General features: G+C 32.5%; 1 protein-coding gene across 3 annotated transcripts in view; it reads left to right on the top strand.

Moving 5' to 3' along the window:
• The window catches only part of LOC148955621 (uncharacterized), a 222,395-nt gene extending 204,414 nt beyond the window's left edge, over window positions 1-17,981 (top strand). For all 3 annotated transcript variants that reach the window (XM_089103223.1, XM_089103211.1, XM_089103217.1), the window contains 2 exons: window positions 7,855-7,995; window positions 10,526-17,981. In XM_089103223.1, coding sequence (XP_088959349.1) covers window positions 7,855-7,995; window positions 10,526-10,741 — 357 coding nt within the window. In that variant the 3' untranslated portion in view covers window positions 10,742-17,981. The remainder of the gene's footprint in view (window positions 1-7,854; window positions 7,996-10,525) is intronic.
• Window positions 17,982-18,254: the final 273 nt, after the last annotated feature.

Below are 18,254 nucleotides of genomic sequence, written 5' to 3' on the forward strand. Positions count from 1 at the left end.
GTGTATCCAAGAGTTGACTTCAAGAAAGAAATTGTTAATTACTGAGAATTTTCTCATAATTTCTTGAATTAAATTTCTATATCGTGTAGCTAAGTGAAAATTGTTTGTGATAAAGAGAAAAAAAAAGTTACTTGCGATTTTTTCATAATTTCTTGAATGAAGTATCTGTACTGTATATCCAAGAGGTGAAATCAAAAAAGAGTTTGCTACTTACTTACAAATATTTTCATAATTTCTTGAATGAAATTTCCGTATTGTGTATCCAAGAGTTGACTTCAAGAAAGAAATTGTTACTTACTGAGAATTTCTTCATGATTTCTTGAATTAAATTTCTACATCGTATATCTAAGTCGTGAAAACAATTAAGAGTTTGTTACTTACTTATAATTTTGTCATAATTTCTTGAAAGAAATGATAAAGAGAAAAAAAAAGTTACTTACTTGCGATTTTTTCATAATTTCTTGAATGAAGTATCTGTACTGTATATCCAAGAGGTGAAATCAAAAAAAAGAGTTTGTTACTTACTTACAAATATTTTCATAATTTCTTGAATGAAATTTCCGTATTGTGTATCCAAGAGTTGACTTCAAGAAAGAAATTGTTACTTACTGAGAATTTCTTCATAATTTCTTGAATTAAATTTCTACGTCGTATATCTAAGTCGTGAAAACAATTAAGAGTTTGTTACTTACTTAGAATTTTGTCATAATTTCTTGAACGAAATGTCTTTTCGTTTATCCAGCAGATGAATTCAAGAAAGAATTTGCTACACACTTACAATTTTTTCATAATTTCTTTAATGAAATTTCTGTATTGTGTATCCAAGAGGTGACTTCAAGAAAGAATTTGTTACTTACTTACAATTTTTTCATAGTTTCTTAAATGAAGTTTCTGCATTGTTTATCCAAGAGGTGATTTCAGGAAAGAGTTTGTTACTTGCTTACAATTTTTCATAGTTTCTTAAATGAAATTTTAGTATTGTGTATCCAAGAGTTGACTTCGAGAAAGAAATTGTTACTTACAGAGAATTTTTTCATAATTTCTTGAATTAAATTTCTACATCGTGTATCTAAGTCATGAAATTCTTGAATGAAATTTCCATATTGTGTATCCAAGCGTTGACTTCAAGAAAGAAATTGTTACTTACTGAGAATTTTTTCATAATTTCTTGAATTAAATTTCTATATCGTGTAGCTAAGTGAAAATTGTTTGTGATAAAGAGAAAAAAAATTTACTTACTTGTGATTTTTTCATAATATCTTGAATTAACTATCTGTGCTATATATTCAAGAGGTGAAATCAAAAAAGAGTTTGTTACTTACTAAAAAATATTTTCATAATTTCTTGAATGAAATTTCCGTATTGTGTATCCAAGAGTTGACTTCAAGGAAGAAATTGTTACTTACTGAGAATTTCTTCATAATTTCTTGAATTAAATTTCTACGTCGTATATCTAAGTCGTGAAAACAATTAAGAGTTTTTATCCAAGAGGTGACTTCAAGAAAGAATTTGTTACTTACTTACTTACAATTTTTTCATAGTTTCTTAAATGAAGTTTCTGCATTGTGTATCCAAGAGGTGACTTCAGGAAAGAATTTGTTACTTACTTACTTACATTTTTTTTATAGTTTCTTAAATGAAGTTTCTGCATTGTGTATCCAAGAGGTGACTTCAGGAAAGAGTTTGTTACTTGCTTTAAAATTTTTTCAAATTTCTTAAATGAAATTTCTGCATTGTGTATCCAAGAGGTGACTTCGAGAAAGAGTTTGTTACTTACTATGAATTTTGTCATAATTTCTTGAAGGAAATGTCTTTTTTATTTATCCAGGAGGTGAATTCAAGAAATAATTTGCTACTTACTTACAGTTTTTGATAATTTCTTAATTGAAATTTCTGCATTGTGTATCCAAGAGGTGACTTCAAGAAAGAGTTTGTTACTTACTTACAATTTTTTTTTCATAATTTCCTTAATTAAATTTCTGTATTGTGTATCCTAGAGGTGAATTCAAGAAAGAGTTTGTTACTTACTTACTTACTTACAATTTTTTCATAATGACATATCCATTAACGGATGTTGATAAATAATTTATTCATTCTGGTACCAAGATTTTGTCAATGTTATCCCATGTGTCTGACAATAGATGTATGCAAATTCCTTTTCTTACATCTCCGACGTTTTATTAGACATTCTAAACGTTCGATATGCTAGCTTACTCTAAAAATAATGAATACATAACAATGTAATGCATAATATATTTTTAATGAAATAATGCTATGTAGAACATTAATACAAAAAATATATTAGGATACATTATTAATATCAATGATTAACTTTGGACATTTTGAATCTATTCCATAAAATAGTTCACCATGTTCTCTCTTGATATTATAGCTATTGTCTTTTCTTAGTTCGTAATCAGTAGAATAATCATTATTCCATTTTGAGTCACACACAATTTTTACTGGTGTCTCATCAACAGACTCAATATACTTTTCATCTTTGGTATTATTTGGTTCATTGACTATTTGATCAATGGCAGCAATGTTTTCTGTTGTTTTGTTTTTTATTAAGTCATTTTTATAATATATAATCATATTTTCTGAAAATGTCTTTTTTATTTTTATGGAAATTTCATTGCCTCTTGTAGCATTTTTTTTACACAGGTAATAGTTTTGACACGTAGACAAGATATGGTTTACGATATTAGTAGAAGAGTAGACCTTTCTTTTATTGACCTTCCGTTGAATACTAATACCCAAAAGGTGACGATTGGATGTATCAGTAGGTAATGTTTTACCTGCAACAGTAGCAAGAAGTTATCCTCTATCATCTATAATTATTTTAATTTTAGCACTCTTTTTGAGTACAATCATCTCTGGAGATCTCAATCTTGCATAACCACCAACATAAGAGTTGAATTTTTTCGGTATTCCAAAGAAATTTAATTCCTTACTGTCATGACAATGCATGCATACATTTCCAATAGTGCTACCACCTGTACTTGTTTCAAAGTTTAAATACTTCTCTTTGTCGGCATTCAATGCTACAATAACCTTGTTATGTAAACACACTTTATTAAAATGCTCCATCTTCACTTTTTTTTCTTAAAGATATGACTTATGTGTTTATCGTTCCACTGCGTAAAAAATACTGATTTAATACATGCAATAGATTAGGTAGTGTCAATAACCGGTCATAGAATTCCAGTGGGAAAGTCACATCGTGTCTCTGACCAATCACAGAGCGCAATTGTTAGAACTGTAAGCATATTTTGACATTTTAAGTTTTGAATTAAACACTTTTAGGATATCGAGTGTCTTTACTGAAAAACTACTGCATTACAGAGTCTATCAAATCCCGTAAAGCTATTTTAAAATTTATAAGAATTATTTATCTAACAGAAATCCTATATTTTATTTTTATTTTTCATCAATTAAATAAAACACAAACAGATCCAGGCGTTGTAGTTTCTCCAACCCCGTATTTCACTTTTAAAATATAAAATATAAACTGAATTAACAACCTAAGTATGTTTTTATTGTACTCTCAGACCACAAAAAAAACACGGACACAGGCACCCGAGTCTCTCAAACCCCGTAAAGCTATTTTAAAAGATACAAGAACTACTTATTTAACACAAAAATTTCGTTTTTAATGGGTATCAAGTAAAGAAAAACCACACGGAATCAGGCAAAAGAGTCTCTCAAACCCCTTAAAGATATTTTAAAATATACAATACCTATTTATTTAACAAAAAAAATTTTTTTTTACTGTGAAATAAGTAAATAAAAATCACACGGAATCAGTCAACAGAGTCTCTCAAACCCCGTAAAGCTCTTTTAAAAGATACAATACATACTTATTTAAAACAAAAATTTCGTTTTTAATGTGCACCAAGTAAAGAAAAACCAGACGGAATCAGGCAACAGAGTCTCTCAAACCCCTTAAAGCTCTTTTAACAGATACAAAAACTACTTATTTAAAACAAAAACTTAGTTTTTAATGAGCACTAAGTAAAGAAAAACCAAACGGAATCAGGCAACTGAGTCTCTCAAACCCCTTAAAGCTCTTTTAACATATACAAAACTTCTTATTTAAAACAAAAACTTCGTTTTTAATGAGCACTAAGTAAAGAAAAACCACACGGAATCAGGCAACTGAGTCTCTCAAACCCCTTAAAGCTCTTTTAAAAGATACAAAACTACTTATTTAACACAAAATACAGACAAGCAAATAACATGGGAATTCCTATACACGCAAGCAAATAACTGAGTTATTTTTACGTCACAATTTTCAACTTAAAACCATTCTAATTATAGCATCCCATTCCTCATACTTTAATTACCCGTTACACTTTCTTAACCATCGGAAGTTTAATCTACGTAAATTAAGTTATAGACAATACTGGTTTTAGAAAAACTGGAATAAAATAATTGATACAGTTTCAATTGCACACTACCTTTGAATAGGCAATGTGATTATACCCACCTAACCAGATTATACCTACCAAACCAGACTATACCCACCAGAAACCTGTTTGGTACAGGGGCGTAAGCAAATTCCATATGCGGTTACTACTCATGTAATCCGTGTGGTAATTTCCCGCTCAAGGCTACCATTATATTTAATGACACTACCAAGGTACTTGAACTCTTCAATCTCCTCTAGTATATCAGACCCGATTTTAAGCGGTGGGGTAGGTAGAAACCTGCCCCACCGTCTAGGGCCAAAGGAAAAGTGGGTCGTCCCCGATTGGGGGGGGGAGTATGTCGCAAGGAAAGATTGAAGGGAAATGAGTACTTCCCGGGAAGGCGTAAAGAGAAAGAGAGATGCTCTCAATGGATTGGAATGGAGGAGGAGTCTGCGTAGCAGTGTTGGTGTCCTGGTGTTGCTGTAAGTTGTTGCTAGTAGTAGTAGTATTAGGAAACTAGGGGTCAATTATGATCAGCATTAATTCGTGAGATCGAGTCAGATACGCGACAATTCTGTTTTGGGAAGCAAAATTTCATGGAGAAATACAGGCAGTTGGTCCCTAAGCAATAATTTACGTATAAAGTCCTAACTCTTTGGAAATTGCCGAAAAGGTGAATTATATAAAAATTACAAGGAAATGTTAAGAAGTTGTAAAAACTAAGACATCGGTAGGAAATTTTAATTTTTTTGCTTCAATGGGGAATGTTCAGATTTAACTCCAATGTGCAGTTGAAATTACTCACTTAATTAAGAATGTACGTACATAACGTACATAAATAGAATGAAACAAGTCGATACTTTTTATTTTCTATAATTCAGACTCCACCGTTGTTATAAATCCATCTGCACTCTGAAACTCATCAAGTCTTTAACCGTAGGTGTGCTAAGGTCTGATGATAGGGGAGGCGGGGGTTGGGGGGGGGGGGTAACAAATGATTTGTTTTTGATAAGATGTTCAGAAACCAAAAATGAAGTACTTTTTAAGTCGTTATTCTACTAATTGAAGGATATTTAGAATAACGTTAGGGAGAAGCTAATTTTATAATTTCAGTAGTAGAGCACCAGCGTTGCCAACGTGGTACAGTTGTACCGTTTTTGGTACAATCAGATTTCCTGGTGCAATTAGGTTTTACTTGCTCCTTTTTGACTCAAATATCTGTTCCAAGTTTTAGTTTATTAAAAGTTTTCATACTGTTATGGCAAATTTTTAACCTATTGTTCTGATGGTACAAATTACTTTCTTGTGGTATAATTTTAATCGGAAAACTGGTACAGTTTATTTCAAAGCGTTGGCAAAACTGTAAAGTACTTGATTGACTTCTGCCCCTATACAGCGAAATGGAGGTAATGAAGGATATAACTAAATGGACAACAATTTTTCTGCATTCTAATATTTATTTATTGTTTTGTTCGTCCTAATGGAATAAAATTAAACAAAGGTAGAAAAAAATTTTTAAATTGAACAAAAATTATTTAAGAATAAAAATGTGAGAAACTACAACTAATATTTATTTCTACATAAGAGTCTATGCTTCTACATAAGAGAGGGGTTCCTTGTTAAGAGTTTTATCAATAAGTGCTTCACCAAAATCCACTTCTTTTTTCTATTCTTTCTTCGTTCTCCATCAGGTATTCAAAATCTAGTTAACATTAGCATTAACATCTTCTCTTCTGCAATGTCTGCTTAGAGGAGAGCATTTAGAACTGGCTCAAGAAAGCTATCAGAGTAAGGTAAGGGAGCACCATCCCCTTCTTTCACTCTGTAATTTTCGGTAAAAATAAGTTTCTGTGTTAAATGGTTATCAACTTGCGATTTAAAACGATAGTTTTGCAGGACCTATATGTATAAATATGATTCACTATATCACGAGACATGAGCGTGAAGAACTTCAATTTTAATGATAGGCCTATATGCCATTTATAATATGTTTTATGCAAAACGTCGTATTGCTAATATTCAGTCTCATCCATGTGCAGTTTGTTTGTTTATTCATATATCTGACTGCAGACTGGGCATCGAGTTCAGATGAGCTTTACTTTCTCTCCGAATGACTAGGCTGTGCTAAGTATATGTTTTTTGCTGAACAACACAGCATTAGCTTGCATAGATTGTGCATATTTGAAAGTGATTGTGTTTCAAGAAGTTTATAATTTGATTACTTTGATTACTATTAGCCTTATTATTACTATTTTATTTATTTAGTCTTTTTAAGAACAAATTTCTTTTGTGAAAAAAAGTTTATTTTTAGAAGTTTCAGGGGTTCATAATAAAAGCGTCTTAATTTTTACTAAAAGAAGAAAAAAAACACAAAAAGGGCTGGTTCTGTAACACATATCAGTGAGCTAACCATAGATTGCTGAAATACTTCATATTCCTCAGGCAACAAAAGTCTAGTTTAATTTTATTTTGGGTGCTTCCTGGATTAGACATCTCGATAACTATCCGCAGTTTATTTTGCTTCTTTGAATTCCGTTGGTCTTCGACCTTTTTTTTCTAATTCTCCTTATTATTTTTCTTTGGATGTACGAAAAAGCCATGGTTTATTGAGGATAGCTTCCTTCACGATCTCCATGTCCGGATAGTTAAACATATCCCAACAAAGCTGTTTGATTATAGCTTGATGTAGTTAGTAACTCTTATCGAAAAGAAAGTAATTACGAAAAAATTATTGCTATTTATTGTTTAATGTTACATGCACTTTTATCGTCTGCATTCCAGATACATTAACAGAAATCAGGACTTATTGGATGGTCTGCTGTCCCGTGTAGCATATAATCTTGGTTGTCTCATCATACGGTAGGTTCCATTAAGCGTAACAGGAAATAATCCTCCCGGTAAACTTGTCCTTGAAAACTCACGGCCTGAAAACTTTCACTTGGAAAACTTACCCCAAGTAAAGCTTGATTACTGGAAATTTTACCTCAAATTTTTTCGGAAAACTGTGTATATACCAGGAAAGGGGTGAAAGTTTTGTACTTGCACCTCTATGAAAATTTTGAGATGTATAGAAATCTTCCAGTAATTTCTTATATTAATCATATGCTTTACCCTTTGTTTTTTTTTTCAAATTTATTTTCCCAAGTTTGGTTACAGTAGGTGCGCAATATACACGAGTAGAGGGGGAGGAGGTTTTCGTGAAATCTCGAGGATTCCACGTAATTCCATATTTTCCTCTTCTGATTTTCAAATTTTCTCACCTTCCTAAAAAATCTCGCTTTCCCCTCCCCCTTGTAGACCTTGTAGTTGCTTTTGCAGTTATGCCTTAGCTGTAGTACCAAGCCTTAAAACGTGTACTTTTTTTTTATACTAATGTGACTCAGCATATCACTACACTGTACTGCATTTTGATATTAAATTCAACTCATTCTTTTCTTTGTAGGAAGCGATCTGTGAACATGCAATTCGAAACATCCATTGTGCCTGTCAAGATGCAGATGACATGACTCATTTTGCCTATATAACCGAGGACAGACGGGGATCTGGTGATCATTTTTGTCAAGTTTTCAGAGCAGCGACATTGGTAAGTTTATTTTATATTAAATACATCAGTATAGATATATTTATAGCCCATTGATCAGTATTTCCCCTTTTATAGCCCATTGGAATATATTTATATAGTTAAGAAAATATGCACATTTTGGTGCACACTCTAATTTTAAGGATTTTCCCCTTTTAAATCTGCAAATGAAAACTGTCTATGCAAAAAAGATAAGTCTTACTTTCATTCTGACAAAGGAGAAGATATTCATATCTGACATTGTGACAGACAAGTCTGAAAAGTAAGGTGCACCTCATTGTTCCCGGCACGAAAACAAATTTTCCCTTTTATACAATGTATTGTTTGCGACAAGGGTCTTGTTGTTGTCCAATAAAATCATAATTTCCATGGCCATAGACAGTCTATTGCGATGATGGAAGACTGTTGCTGTAAACGGTCTAAACGCATATTTTGAGAAAATCTGAAGGAACAATTTGTTCGGGTTATATTCAACTTTAGTCATGAATCTTAAAAAATTCTGAAGACTATCATCTATCGCTTTCTTATGAGATAGGGCAGATTAGGGAAACTTTCTCGGGGTGTTCCTGAGATTAGTTGGCAAAGACAAAGCTCATATCACCTTTCGCAACTTAAGAATTTGATGAATCAGAATCAGATACTTTAATTGTTAAGCCGAAAGCCTGAAAATAGGAGAAATATTCATGATATTACCCAATGATAAAACTTCTGCATTCAAAAACGAGCAAAAATTAATTAAAAAAGAAGTCTCAAAAAATTAAGTTTTTCAAAGAAAAGTATAAAGATATGCTACACTTAAAACGAGCAGAAATAAGGTCTTGTAACAATTCAAACTTAAACAACAAGAAAAAAAAATATCAAAGAATAAATGAAATCCAAGACGAAATGAAATCAGACATGAAGATAACAGATACTGATATAGATGAATAAATAAATCTTTAAACGAGTGAAAATTAAGTTGAATAGTATAAATCAAACTTGAAGCGAACAGAATTTACTACAAACAGGAGTTTGGCTACTGCCCCCTTCCCTAACCGTCAAAACTCTTAAGCCTGTTCATCATTTGCAATTTACTGAAAATAATGTTATAAACTTTTTCTTTTATATTTGTAACATAAAAAAAAAGTTAAATAAAATCTTGAATTGCTGATATTTCCTGGAATTAATATTATTATTTGTAAAATTTTCAGTTCATTTTCGTTAGTTTTTTTTTCAGTCTACATGATTAGCAGATTTATTTATTTTTCTTTGATGTTTTGGGAAATTAGACCAGATTGTTCAAAATATATGTATAGTTTTCAGTAAAAACAAATTACATAACAGGCTTTAGAGCTTTTACAGTTGGGGGAGGGGGAGGAGGGCTGTAGCCAAGCTCCTATTTGTAGTAATTGTTTTTATTTTTCAAGTTTGACTTGAGTATTCTTTTAATTTTACTGGTTTTTTAATATATTTATTCATCTATATCAGTATGTTTTATGTGATTTTTTTTTTTGCTTTATTTTTGTGTTCCTTTTATTCTTTGATAGTAATTTCTGGTTGTTATAAGTTAGAAATGTTATAGGACTTTATTTTTGCTCGTTTTATGTTTAATGTACTCTGTACTTTTTTTGAAAATGTTTTTTTCGGAATTTTTCTTTATAATTAATGTTTGTAGAAAGTGCCAAGCAGAAAAAAGAAAATAGGCTATTTGTTTCATTATGTGCTGCCAGGTTCGGAAATTAAATTTATCACTACAAATCATATAATGTATGCCTCTGCGGTTCCATTGTTTGCCTGTTTTTCTAAAAATAGAATAGAAGAAACAAATGAACTTTACTCCTTCTTTTTCTCTCTTCCTTGTGTTTTAATAAAGATGCATTTTTGACTATTATTAGAGTTCAGTAGAGTCAACTGATATATATGATTGTGTGCAAGTGGCAAAGTTGTGAGTACAAAGTTATGAGTTGTAAGCGAAACGACGACCACTATGCTTTAGACGAAGGCCCAAGCGAGTGGAGGAAGTGACAAAGTCAGAAAAACTGACATGGCCAGCAGTTTTGGTAGTACATATATTATCCAAAGTCGAATTTTTCTTTTCTTTTTTTGTTTCATTTTCAATTCTAAAGGTTATGTAGCGTTTTATTGTTCTCGTGATTCCAATATCGTTCTTCTAGTTCATATAAATATTGTAGTTTTGACAGTTTTTTTTTGTAAATGTACTCCCCAATGCTGGATTGTATGTGGATAAGAAGGGATGTAGAAAAAGAAGACAAGCCCAGAATCTCGCCTTTTGTGCTTTTGGCTAGCAAAACTGTTCTTCGTTTTTTTTTGTTTGTTTTTTTGAAGCAAGCTAGGCTTGCTTCACCAACTAGGCTACCTGTTGGCTGCTTAATCGTTAGTCATAATCGTGTTGCTGGTAAAAACAATTCTCTTTCCAAGAGGTAGCTGGAAAGCTGGTGAAGCAAGCCAGGCTTGCTTCACCAGCTGGGTTACCTGTTGGCTGCTTAATCGTTAGTCATAATCGTGTTGCTGGTAAAAACAATTCTCTTTCCAGGACGTAGCGACTGAAATAATAATGACTCTTGGACAAGCTTTTGAAGTTGCATTCCAACTTGCTCTGAAGGATGGGAAGATCCGTTGTCACCTGAGGTCAAAATCGGTTCATGAAATCTCGCAGTATTCAACCTATCGAGGCCATGAACGATCACAATCAGATAATATTTTAATATCGACAAGCTTAAGACCTACAACAAACGTTGAATATGTGTAAAATAACGTCATGGTAGTTTAGTTTTTTTTAAGAATTATCGTAATCTTTTTTTCTTTTTATTCTATGTAGCATCCTATTCATCATTCCTTCCAATGCTATTTTTGGTGTTTATTTGTTTTTCCTGTTAACTGTCTGTTGATAAAAAGTTAATTTTTAATTGCGTCATTTTATCTCGAACGGAAATTGTATGGTCTTGAATTTGAAAATGCAATTTGGTAACATCCAGATTAAATTACATTCTGTATAAAAACAGGAACTTCACTAATGTCTCTTAAAACTCATGCTATCCCGTATACAACCCAAATAAACGTCTACGCTCTCCGTAAAAAAAAAAAATTCTTGTATGTTCTCGCTCTACGCAAAAATGTTCGTCAAAACTTTCCACGAATGAGGGCACATCTGACATAAAAACCGATAAAATGCGTCTTATACAAATTCATGAACAAGTTTTGATGCTGGTATTTTCAGCAGATCTGCAAGCGTACATTTTCTGGAATCCATCGATGTCCTCTTTTCTATTTTCATTAGTTTTGCACGAAAAGCAATGTCTTCGGTTTTTTTTTCTGCCAATCCGTCAAGCCGGGAAAGTAACTCCTGTTTTCATTTCAAATTAAATTGGTGTTTTTTCTTCTCTTTTGCAGAAACCGTCAATAGCTATAAGCCTTTTTTACTTTGAAAATGTCGTACAAAATGATAAATTTAACCTCTTTATGTAAATACAAGTGTAGTCAGGAGATCGATGAACCCTATTTTGTGTTATCTCTTTCAAATGATGTTGTATCCACTTTTTGCTTATTTATTGTTTGCTGGATTTTGATTTTTTCAACAATCAACTTTGTAACAATCACTGACTAAACACTTCTGAGGTAGCAATTAGTTCAATTGTTGTATTAGTTTACATTATTTATTAATTGAGGCCTCTTTATCTAAAATACAAAATATTTTGAAGATTAAATGGTTCTTTTGCCTTATAGTCACCACACTCAAGATCTTGAAGCGCTAACATGAGACACTAACCGGTTTTCATGGTCTTTATACCAGACAATATTAGCTTCGGCTTGGTGGGAAACTACATTGTAGCTATATTTTAATGAAATATTTAGTTGGTATTATGGTTAGGTTAGTTTAGGTTACGTATTTAATATAATGCGGTCTGGGTGGCCCCCCTTCCATAATTCTTTGTTGTAGTTTTCATATTTTTTTTTTTTTTGATAAAGCATTATATTTTCATCATATTTTGTTCTATTTCATTGGCATTAACCAAACTTTACTTCTCGACAGAACTTGAGTGTGGTGGCTATAAGACACAAGTACCGATTAAACATGGAATGTCAGAGATCCTCCAGAGCCATTGCTGGTGCATAGGGCGTCAAAACGACCGTTAATGAGTCTTTTTTACAGTTACAAGTAACAACCTTATCGCCCCACCTAGGCCGGGATCTATTCCTGGCTCTGTGTTGCTAAGAAAAGCACCAATACACTGTTGTACCAATGGGTAAATATAGAAGGAATAGAGTGGTAAATGTACTACTGGGTAAATATATATAATTTGGATTTTCTGTGTTTCCCTATACGCCGATGGAATTGTTTTGTATCAGCTGATTTTGTACGCTGATGCAAAAGTGTGCTGACAGCTGATACAAATGGTGACACAATTTGCATTTTCTGTGTTTCCCTATACGCCGATGGAATTGTTTTGTATCAGCTGATTTTGTACGCTGATGCAAAAGTGTGCTGACAGCTGATACAAATGGTGACACAATTTGCAAGAAATATTGCTTTTCTTTCGTAGAAGGGTAAAAGTTAAATTTATCTACAGCTTGTACACAAGTTATGTACATTTTTTTTATCTAGAGCAGGGGTGGCCAACCCAAATTATCTTGCGCGCCACTTGGGACATGCATCATAACTCCGCGGGCCGCATATAAAATTATATATATACATATAAGATTTACACCTATTATAGATATTTTTTGGAGTGATAAATTGAGGAATAATGAATTTTTATTAATTATGTTTACTATTATTTGTACATATAAACATAGATTAAAATAATAATGATGATATTAAACGCACATTGTAAAAAATATATAACAATAACAATAAAAAGATAACGAAATAAAAAAATAAAATAATAGAAAAATGTTTGTTTCACTAGTGCAATACTTATTTCTTAACTTTTTCACTTAACTTTTGCAATTCGATCTCAATTTGGGTATATGCATATCGTAATTGGTGTTGCAGGTTAGTGCCCCTTATGTTTGAGCGTGTTTTGTGTTTGATCAATTTCATTTTCTAAAAAAAAACGATTCGCAGGTGTAAGTTGAACCAAAAGCTCTAACAACTTTTTGTGCCAAATTTCTTAAATTGAATAATTTTTCTTTTGTGACGTAAATATTAAAAAAAAAAATCTATTTTTGGTTATGGATTTTCAAACATGCGTTTTAATTCATTATTACACTGTATGTCAATCAGATTCATTTGGAGATATTCTGGGACAGACTCAATTTCAACATGAAAAGGAGATGAATAAGCTTTCAAAAGCATCTCTTTTCTTATTTCTGTGGCATATTTGATATAATTGTTACATTTTGATTTCTTAAACTCTTTCAACAATGGAAAGTGGTGAACATTATTAATTTTCAATTGTGATTTAAATAACAACAATTTCTTCGGAACTTCTCTGATGTGATTAAATGTATCAACTATGAGGTTATCTTTTCCTTGCATTGATTTATTCAATTCACGGAGTTTGTTGACAATATCCACTAAAAAGCATGAATCCAATAATCACTCATCATTTCTTAATTCTGGCACAGACCCTTTTTTGTCATTTATTTTTTGTCGTTTGTCATTCAAATTTCAAATTCAAATTCGTTTGATTCAAAAACAAGACATAGCTCTCGTGGGCAAAGCCCAAATATGATGTCTCTTAGTCATAAATGGAAAAATAAAGTTGTCTGATAAAACTTCGTCAGAACAAATAAACTAAAGGATAAAAGCACTTCAGATTGAGAATAAAATTGTCTGATAAAACTTCGTCAGGATAAAATAAACTAAAGAATAAAAATACTAGAGATCATTGTAATATTTCGCAAAGCTTGGCACAAAGCTTTTACTGTAGCGTATGGTGTTACAGTGGACTGGGGTCAGTTTCGGAACCTTCTCAGCCACTTCCCTTGGGGGACGAGATCTTATAGGGACAACCGGGGGGGGAAGGAATCATCGGTAGATGGGATGTTGGAGGAGGGAGGAGCCAAATCTTTGGTATAATTTTTCTCGGTGGAGAGAAAGGGATTCAAGTTTAAATTCTTTGAGGTAATAGGAGTAAGGTAGATTCATTAACAAATCAATTTCTTCTCGTAACTGATAAAATCGCCGTACACATTTTCCACGACTTAAGCTTAGTTCTGACAGAGCGTGAATTTCGTATCGCCTAGCGAATTTCACGTCGTCCTTGCGGAAAAAATACGCTTCGTTCATCGAAATCTTCGCTTCGCAGCGCTTCAAGCTCAAGTTGAAAAAATTCGCATCGCTATCGTCATTCGCTCCAGAAATTCTGTAAATAGGTCTCACCCACACTTTTTTTTGGCTTTTTTCTCAAGTTCAAAACTGACTGGGCGAGCAAGCAAGCTGTAGCAGCACTGATGAGTCTCTTGAACTTTTCTTTTACTTTTGAACTGCATTTTCTCAATAGTAACGAAATTCGCGGACTGTGAGAACTACATGGCGAATTCCGCAAAGCGGCGCGATGCGAAATATCGCAGAGTGAATTTTGTTCGCGCTCTGTCAGAACTAAGCTTTAACTATCTGACTCGACTAAAGTACACAACGTCGCCGTATCCTGAATCAGAGAATTCTTTCTTTCAGAGAGAATTCTAATTCTTTCAGAGAATCCTTAAAGTGTCTATGTGCAAGTGCATGGGATCGAATGTAATTTACTGTTGCATAACATTGTTGTTGCATTATAACTAGTTGCATAACATAGTACATTGATAATACTTGGGCTATACAACATAATAATATAATACTTGGGCTATATACATCGATAAACAACATTGTTAAGAGTGAAACATCGAATCTGTGATTTTCCAAGATGTGCGCGCATCATGAGGACGCAGAAAATAAAAGTATGATGAATCTCGCGGGCCACAAAAATATTTACGACGGGCCGGGGGTTGACCACCCCTGATCTAGAGCGTGTATTGCCAGTGAAAAGGGTACGCGTTAGGTATTTTAAAATATGTTTAGAGTGAAATTAATGCATGCATTGTTTTCACTAATTTTCAGGTGAGATACAAAATGGTGATTCTATTTATGTTTTAACGGTTGTGATTTTTTTTTTCATTGGTATCCATATCTTTATTCCACGTTTATTATCACCAAAGAGAGTTTAAATTTTATTCAAATCTCGTATTGAGATCCCAAAAGTATTTCTCTAGACATATTGTCTTTTTCTTTATATATTATCTATTTTCTTGAAAGACATCTAAGAATTGGATCTATTTTCTGTCGAAACATGATTGTGGAATACCTGGGTATTGCATGCTAATTTTCTGGTGAAATATTTAGTTTTTGGGGTAATTTCAAATGCAGACCTTGGTTCTGCGTTTATGGTTGTAATTTATCTTGCAATATTGCTACCTGCTTCTCAAGGCTATATCCAGGATTTTGTTTGGAGGGGGGGGGGAAAGGGAGGTCTACAAAAAAACTTTGAAAAAACGCATCAAAAATTGATGTACGCATTTTTGTTACGTTTTTACTAGTCAGACAGAAATTTGGAGCGCGGGGTCCATCCCCCTCCCCCTCCCCACTCTCCTTGGATATGGCCTTGCTGCTTCTATTTTTAGCTGTGATTTTGGTCTTGTATTCAGCTTTTCTTTCTCAAATTGCCTAGTTAATTTAAAAGTAAAAGAGGTCGTGCCGTAATATAAATGTAAACAAAATCTGAAAAAAGTGTAATTCCCTGTTAATTTCATTGTAATACTACTCAGTCTAATATTTAAAAGTCATATAGCATATTGACGACTTAATTAATTTGCACCAGTAGAAGGTTTTGACATTAGTGTCCGACTTCGTCATAACAGTAAAAAAAACTAACTATAATAAAATCACAGCAAATTACGAGGAGAAAAATTATTTAAATATGACTTTCCTTTCTTTCCCGTCCCTTCGTTACTCTCGGTGCTTGTATCGTGATTTTAAACACTTAAACAGTTGGCTCACTTAATCAGGTAAGTTTTTATCACCTCTAAATAAATAATGAACAGAGAATATTATGAATAATCAAAGAAAAATCTCTAAAAAATAAGACAAAATTACATCCCCACCCCACTTCTGTTCGTTTGTGCCTGTCTGCTCAGGTCATACAGTTTTTTGGAAAAATTACATTTTTATCTACCTCGTATGATTTGCTTATTCATGTTGCAAAACTTGCAAAATTCCCTACCCCTTTTTTGTATTAGTTTTTTCCTTTCATATGTGATGTTTTTTCTATCTTTTTGTCTTTTCCTTTTTTTTGTATAGAAAGGAGGATTGCCCATGGATTGAGAGGTTATTCTGTTGTTTTCTCCTTTTGCTTTTTCCTTTTTGTATGAATGCAACCTGCCCTTGAATGTAGCCCCTTTCTTCTTTTTCTTTCTTTTGTTTGTATAGGAGATGGCCTTGCCCTTGAATCGGGTGCTTTTCAAGGGCAAGTAGGTGCACGCATGAATAAATCCAAGAGAAAGTTATTGCAAAGTCTGACTGTATAGACGAAAAAGACAATTAAGGCAAACAAGATGGGGATTAACCCTGCTTAGGGATGTGTTGTTATTTATTTATATTGTAATCCCATACCCTCTGAGGTAATATGTAAAGAGGACTGTATTTTCTTGCAAGATTTTTTTGTTTTTTTTAGTATACAATGTACCAATTTTTCACATTTTTGTTTAACATTTCAGCACTATACAATCTGAAGCGTAGCATCCCCCTCCCCATATTGCCTTAAAGATCAGGTCAATATTTTTCCTTCATTTTGAACTTTTCACATAAATTGCAAGTATGGTTGAAAATCTTACCAATTAGTCAGAAAGTCTTATAATTTCGAGGTTCCAAATAACCATTCCATAAATTGGTGTATTTGCATCTCTTTGTTAATGCCTTTTGTGAATTGTGTCGAAACATAAATCTATTAACTGCAAATATATTTATCCCTTTTTTACTCATCCAAATGATATTATAAATCAAGTGTAGTACAAGGTAACCTAGAAAGGAGTGTTCACACTAGAAATTGTGTTTTTATGGTCACTTTTATCATAAAAACATAGTAACTAAAAAGTAATGGTGATTTTAGGCTAGGCAATTTTTAGAGATACTTCCATCATTCTTTGGACCAACTTTGAATTTGAAATGTAAAAAACTCACATTTCTTCGCCAAGAAATGTAAAATATGGGCATCTTTTCTTAGGTTTGTACTCTTTTAAAGTAAAAGTGAAAGTAATCACACAGAATCACTGCGTGACTTACTGTCCTGTTTACCAGAGAATTTTTGAAGTCTCAAAAAAGTTACTTTTTCAGAAAAGTTAGAAATGGAGCTAAAATTCAAAAATTTTTATTTACTGTTAAAATACTGTTGGGTTTAGGCAAATTTGGTGGGATAGTTTAACGTTGAAACTGTGATTGTATCTTCCAATGTAATTAAGGGGACCAAGATTCAAAATCGTCACATTCTCTTTTCTCTCTTTCCACTCTTTTCAGTTCATTCGAATCGACACAAACACGAGGGACCGTAAACCCTCTCAGGGCACTTTATTCTAATAATATTTAGTTTTCTGTTTTATGATTTTGCTCTGTTGGGGTTTTTATTTCTATTCGAAGTTAGCATTGGTTTAAAATGTGTTTTTTTATAATTACGTTTTTTCTTTCTTCTCTGTCTCTCTCTCTCTCTCTCTCTCTCTCTCTCTCTCTCTCTCTCTCTCTCTCTCTCTCTCACTCACTCTCTCTCTATCTCTTCTATCAATGCCATTCATCATTGCTTATGACAAATTCTTCACTATAGGTATAGATGGTGCATTTTATATTACCATATTTGATTGTTTTTGGCGTACAAGTAATTTAATCCCTTGTTATGGCTTTATATTTATTGTTGAATGTGTTGTGGAGTCTAAATTATTTGTTGTGTTTTCTCTTAAAGGCATAGTTCGTTACTTTTGTTATAGGAAACTTGCTTTTTGTTATTTAAATAAATGCATTCAAGGAATTTTCGAATACTAATTTAATTCAAAGAGGGAAAGTTTATAGGTAATTATTTTCCAGTGGTTTAGTTTATCGTTGTATGATTTGTTCACAAACAAATGGGGTGGGGTGTGCCAGTGAATTTATGTTCTATTTTTCTGATTGACCATCAAAGACCTTCTAGTTTCAAAGAACCCAAATACAAATAGCAGTTCAAATAGGGATAAAGCCTTTTATTAGATTGTGAAGAATAATGAAATTTTTTTTAGATATTTCGATCACATCAGCAGATAAACAG

This window comes from Artemia sp. Qi Xiang Cuo, chromosome 2, assembly GCF_049724085.1.
Source record: "Artemia sp. Qi Xiang Cuo chromosome 2, ASM4972408v1, whole genome shotgun sequence".
In the NCBI taxonomy this organism is placed as follows: Eukaryota; Metazoa; Arthropoda; class Branchiopoda; order Anostraca; family Artemiidae; genus Artemia; species Artemia sp. Qi Xiang Cuo.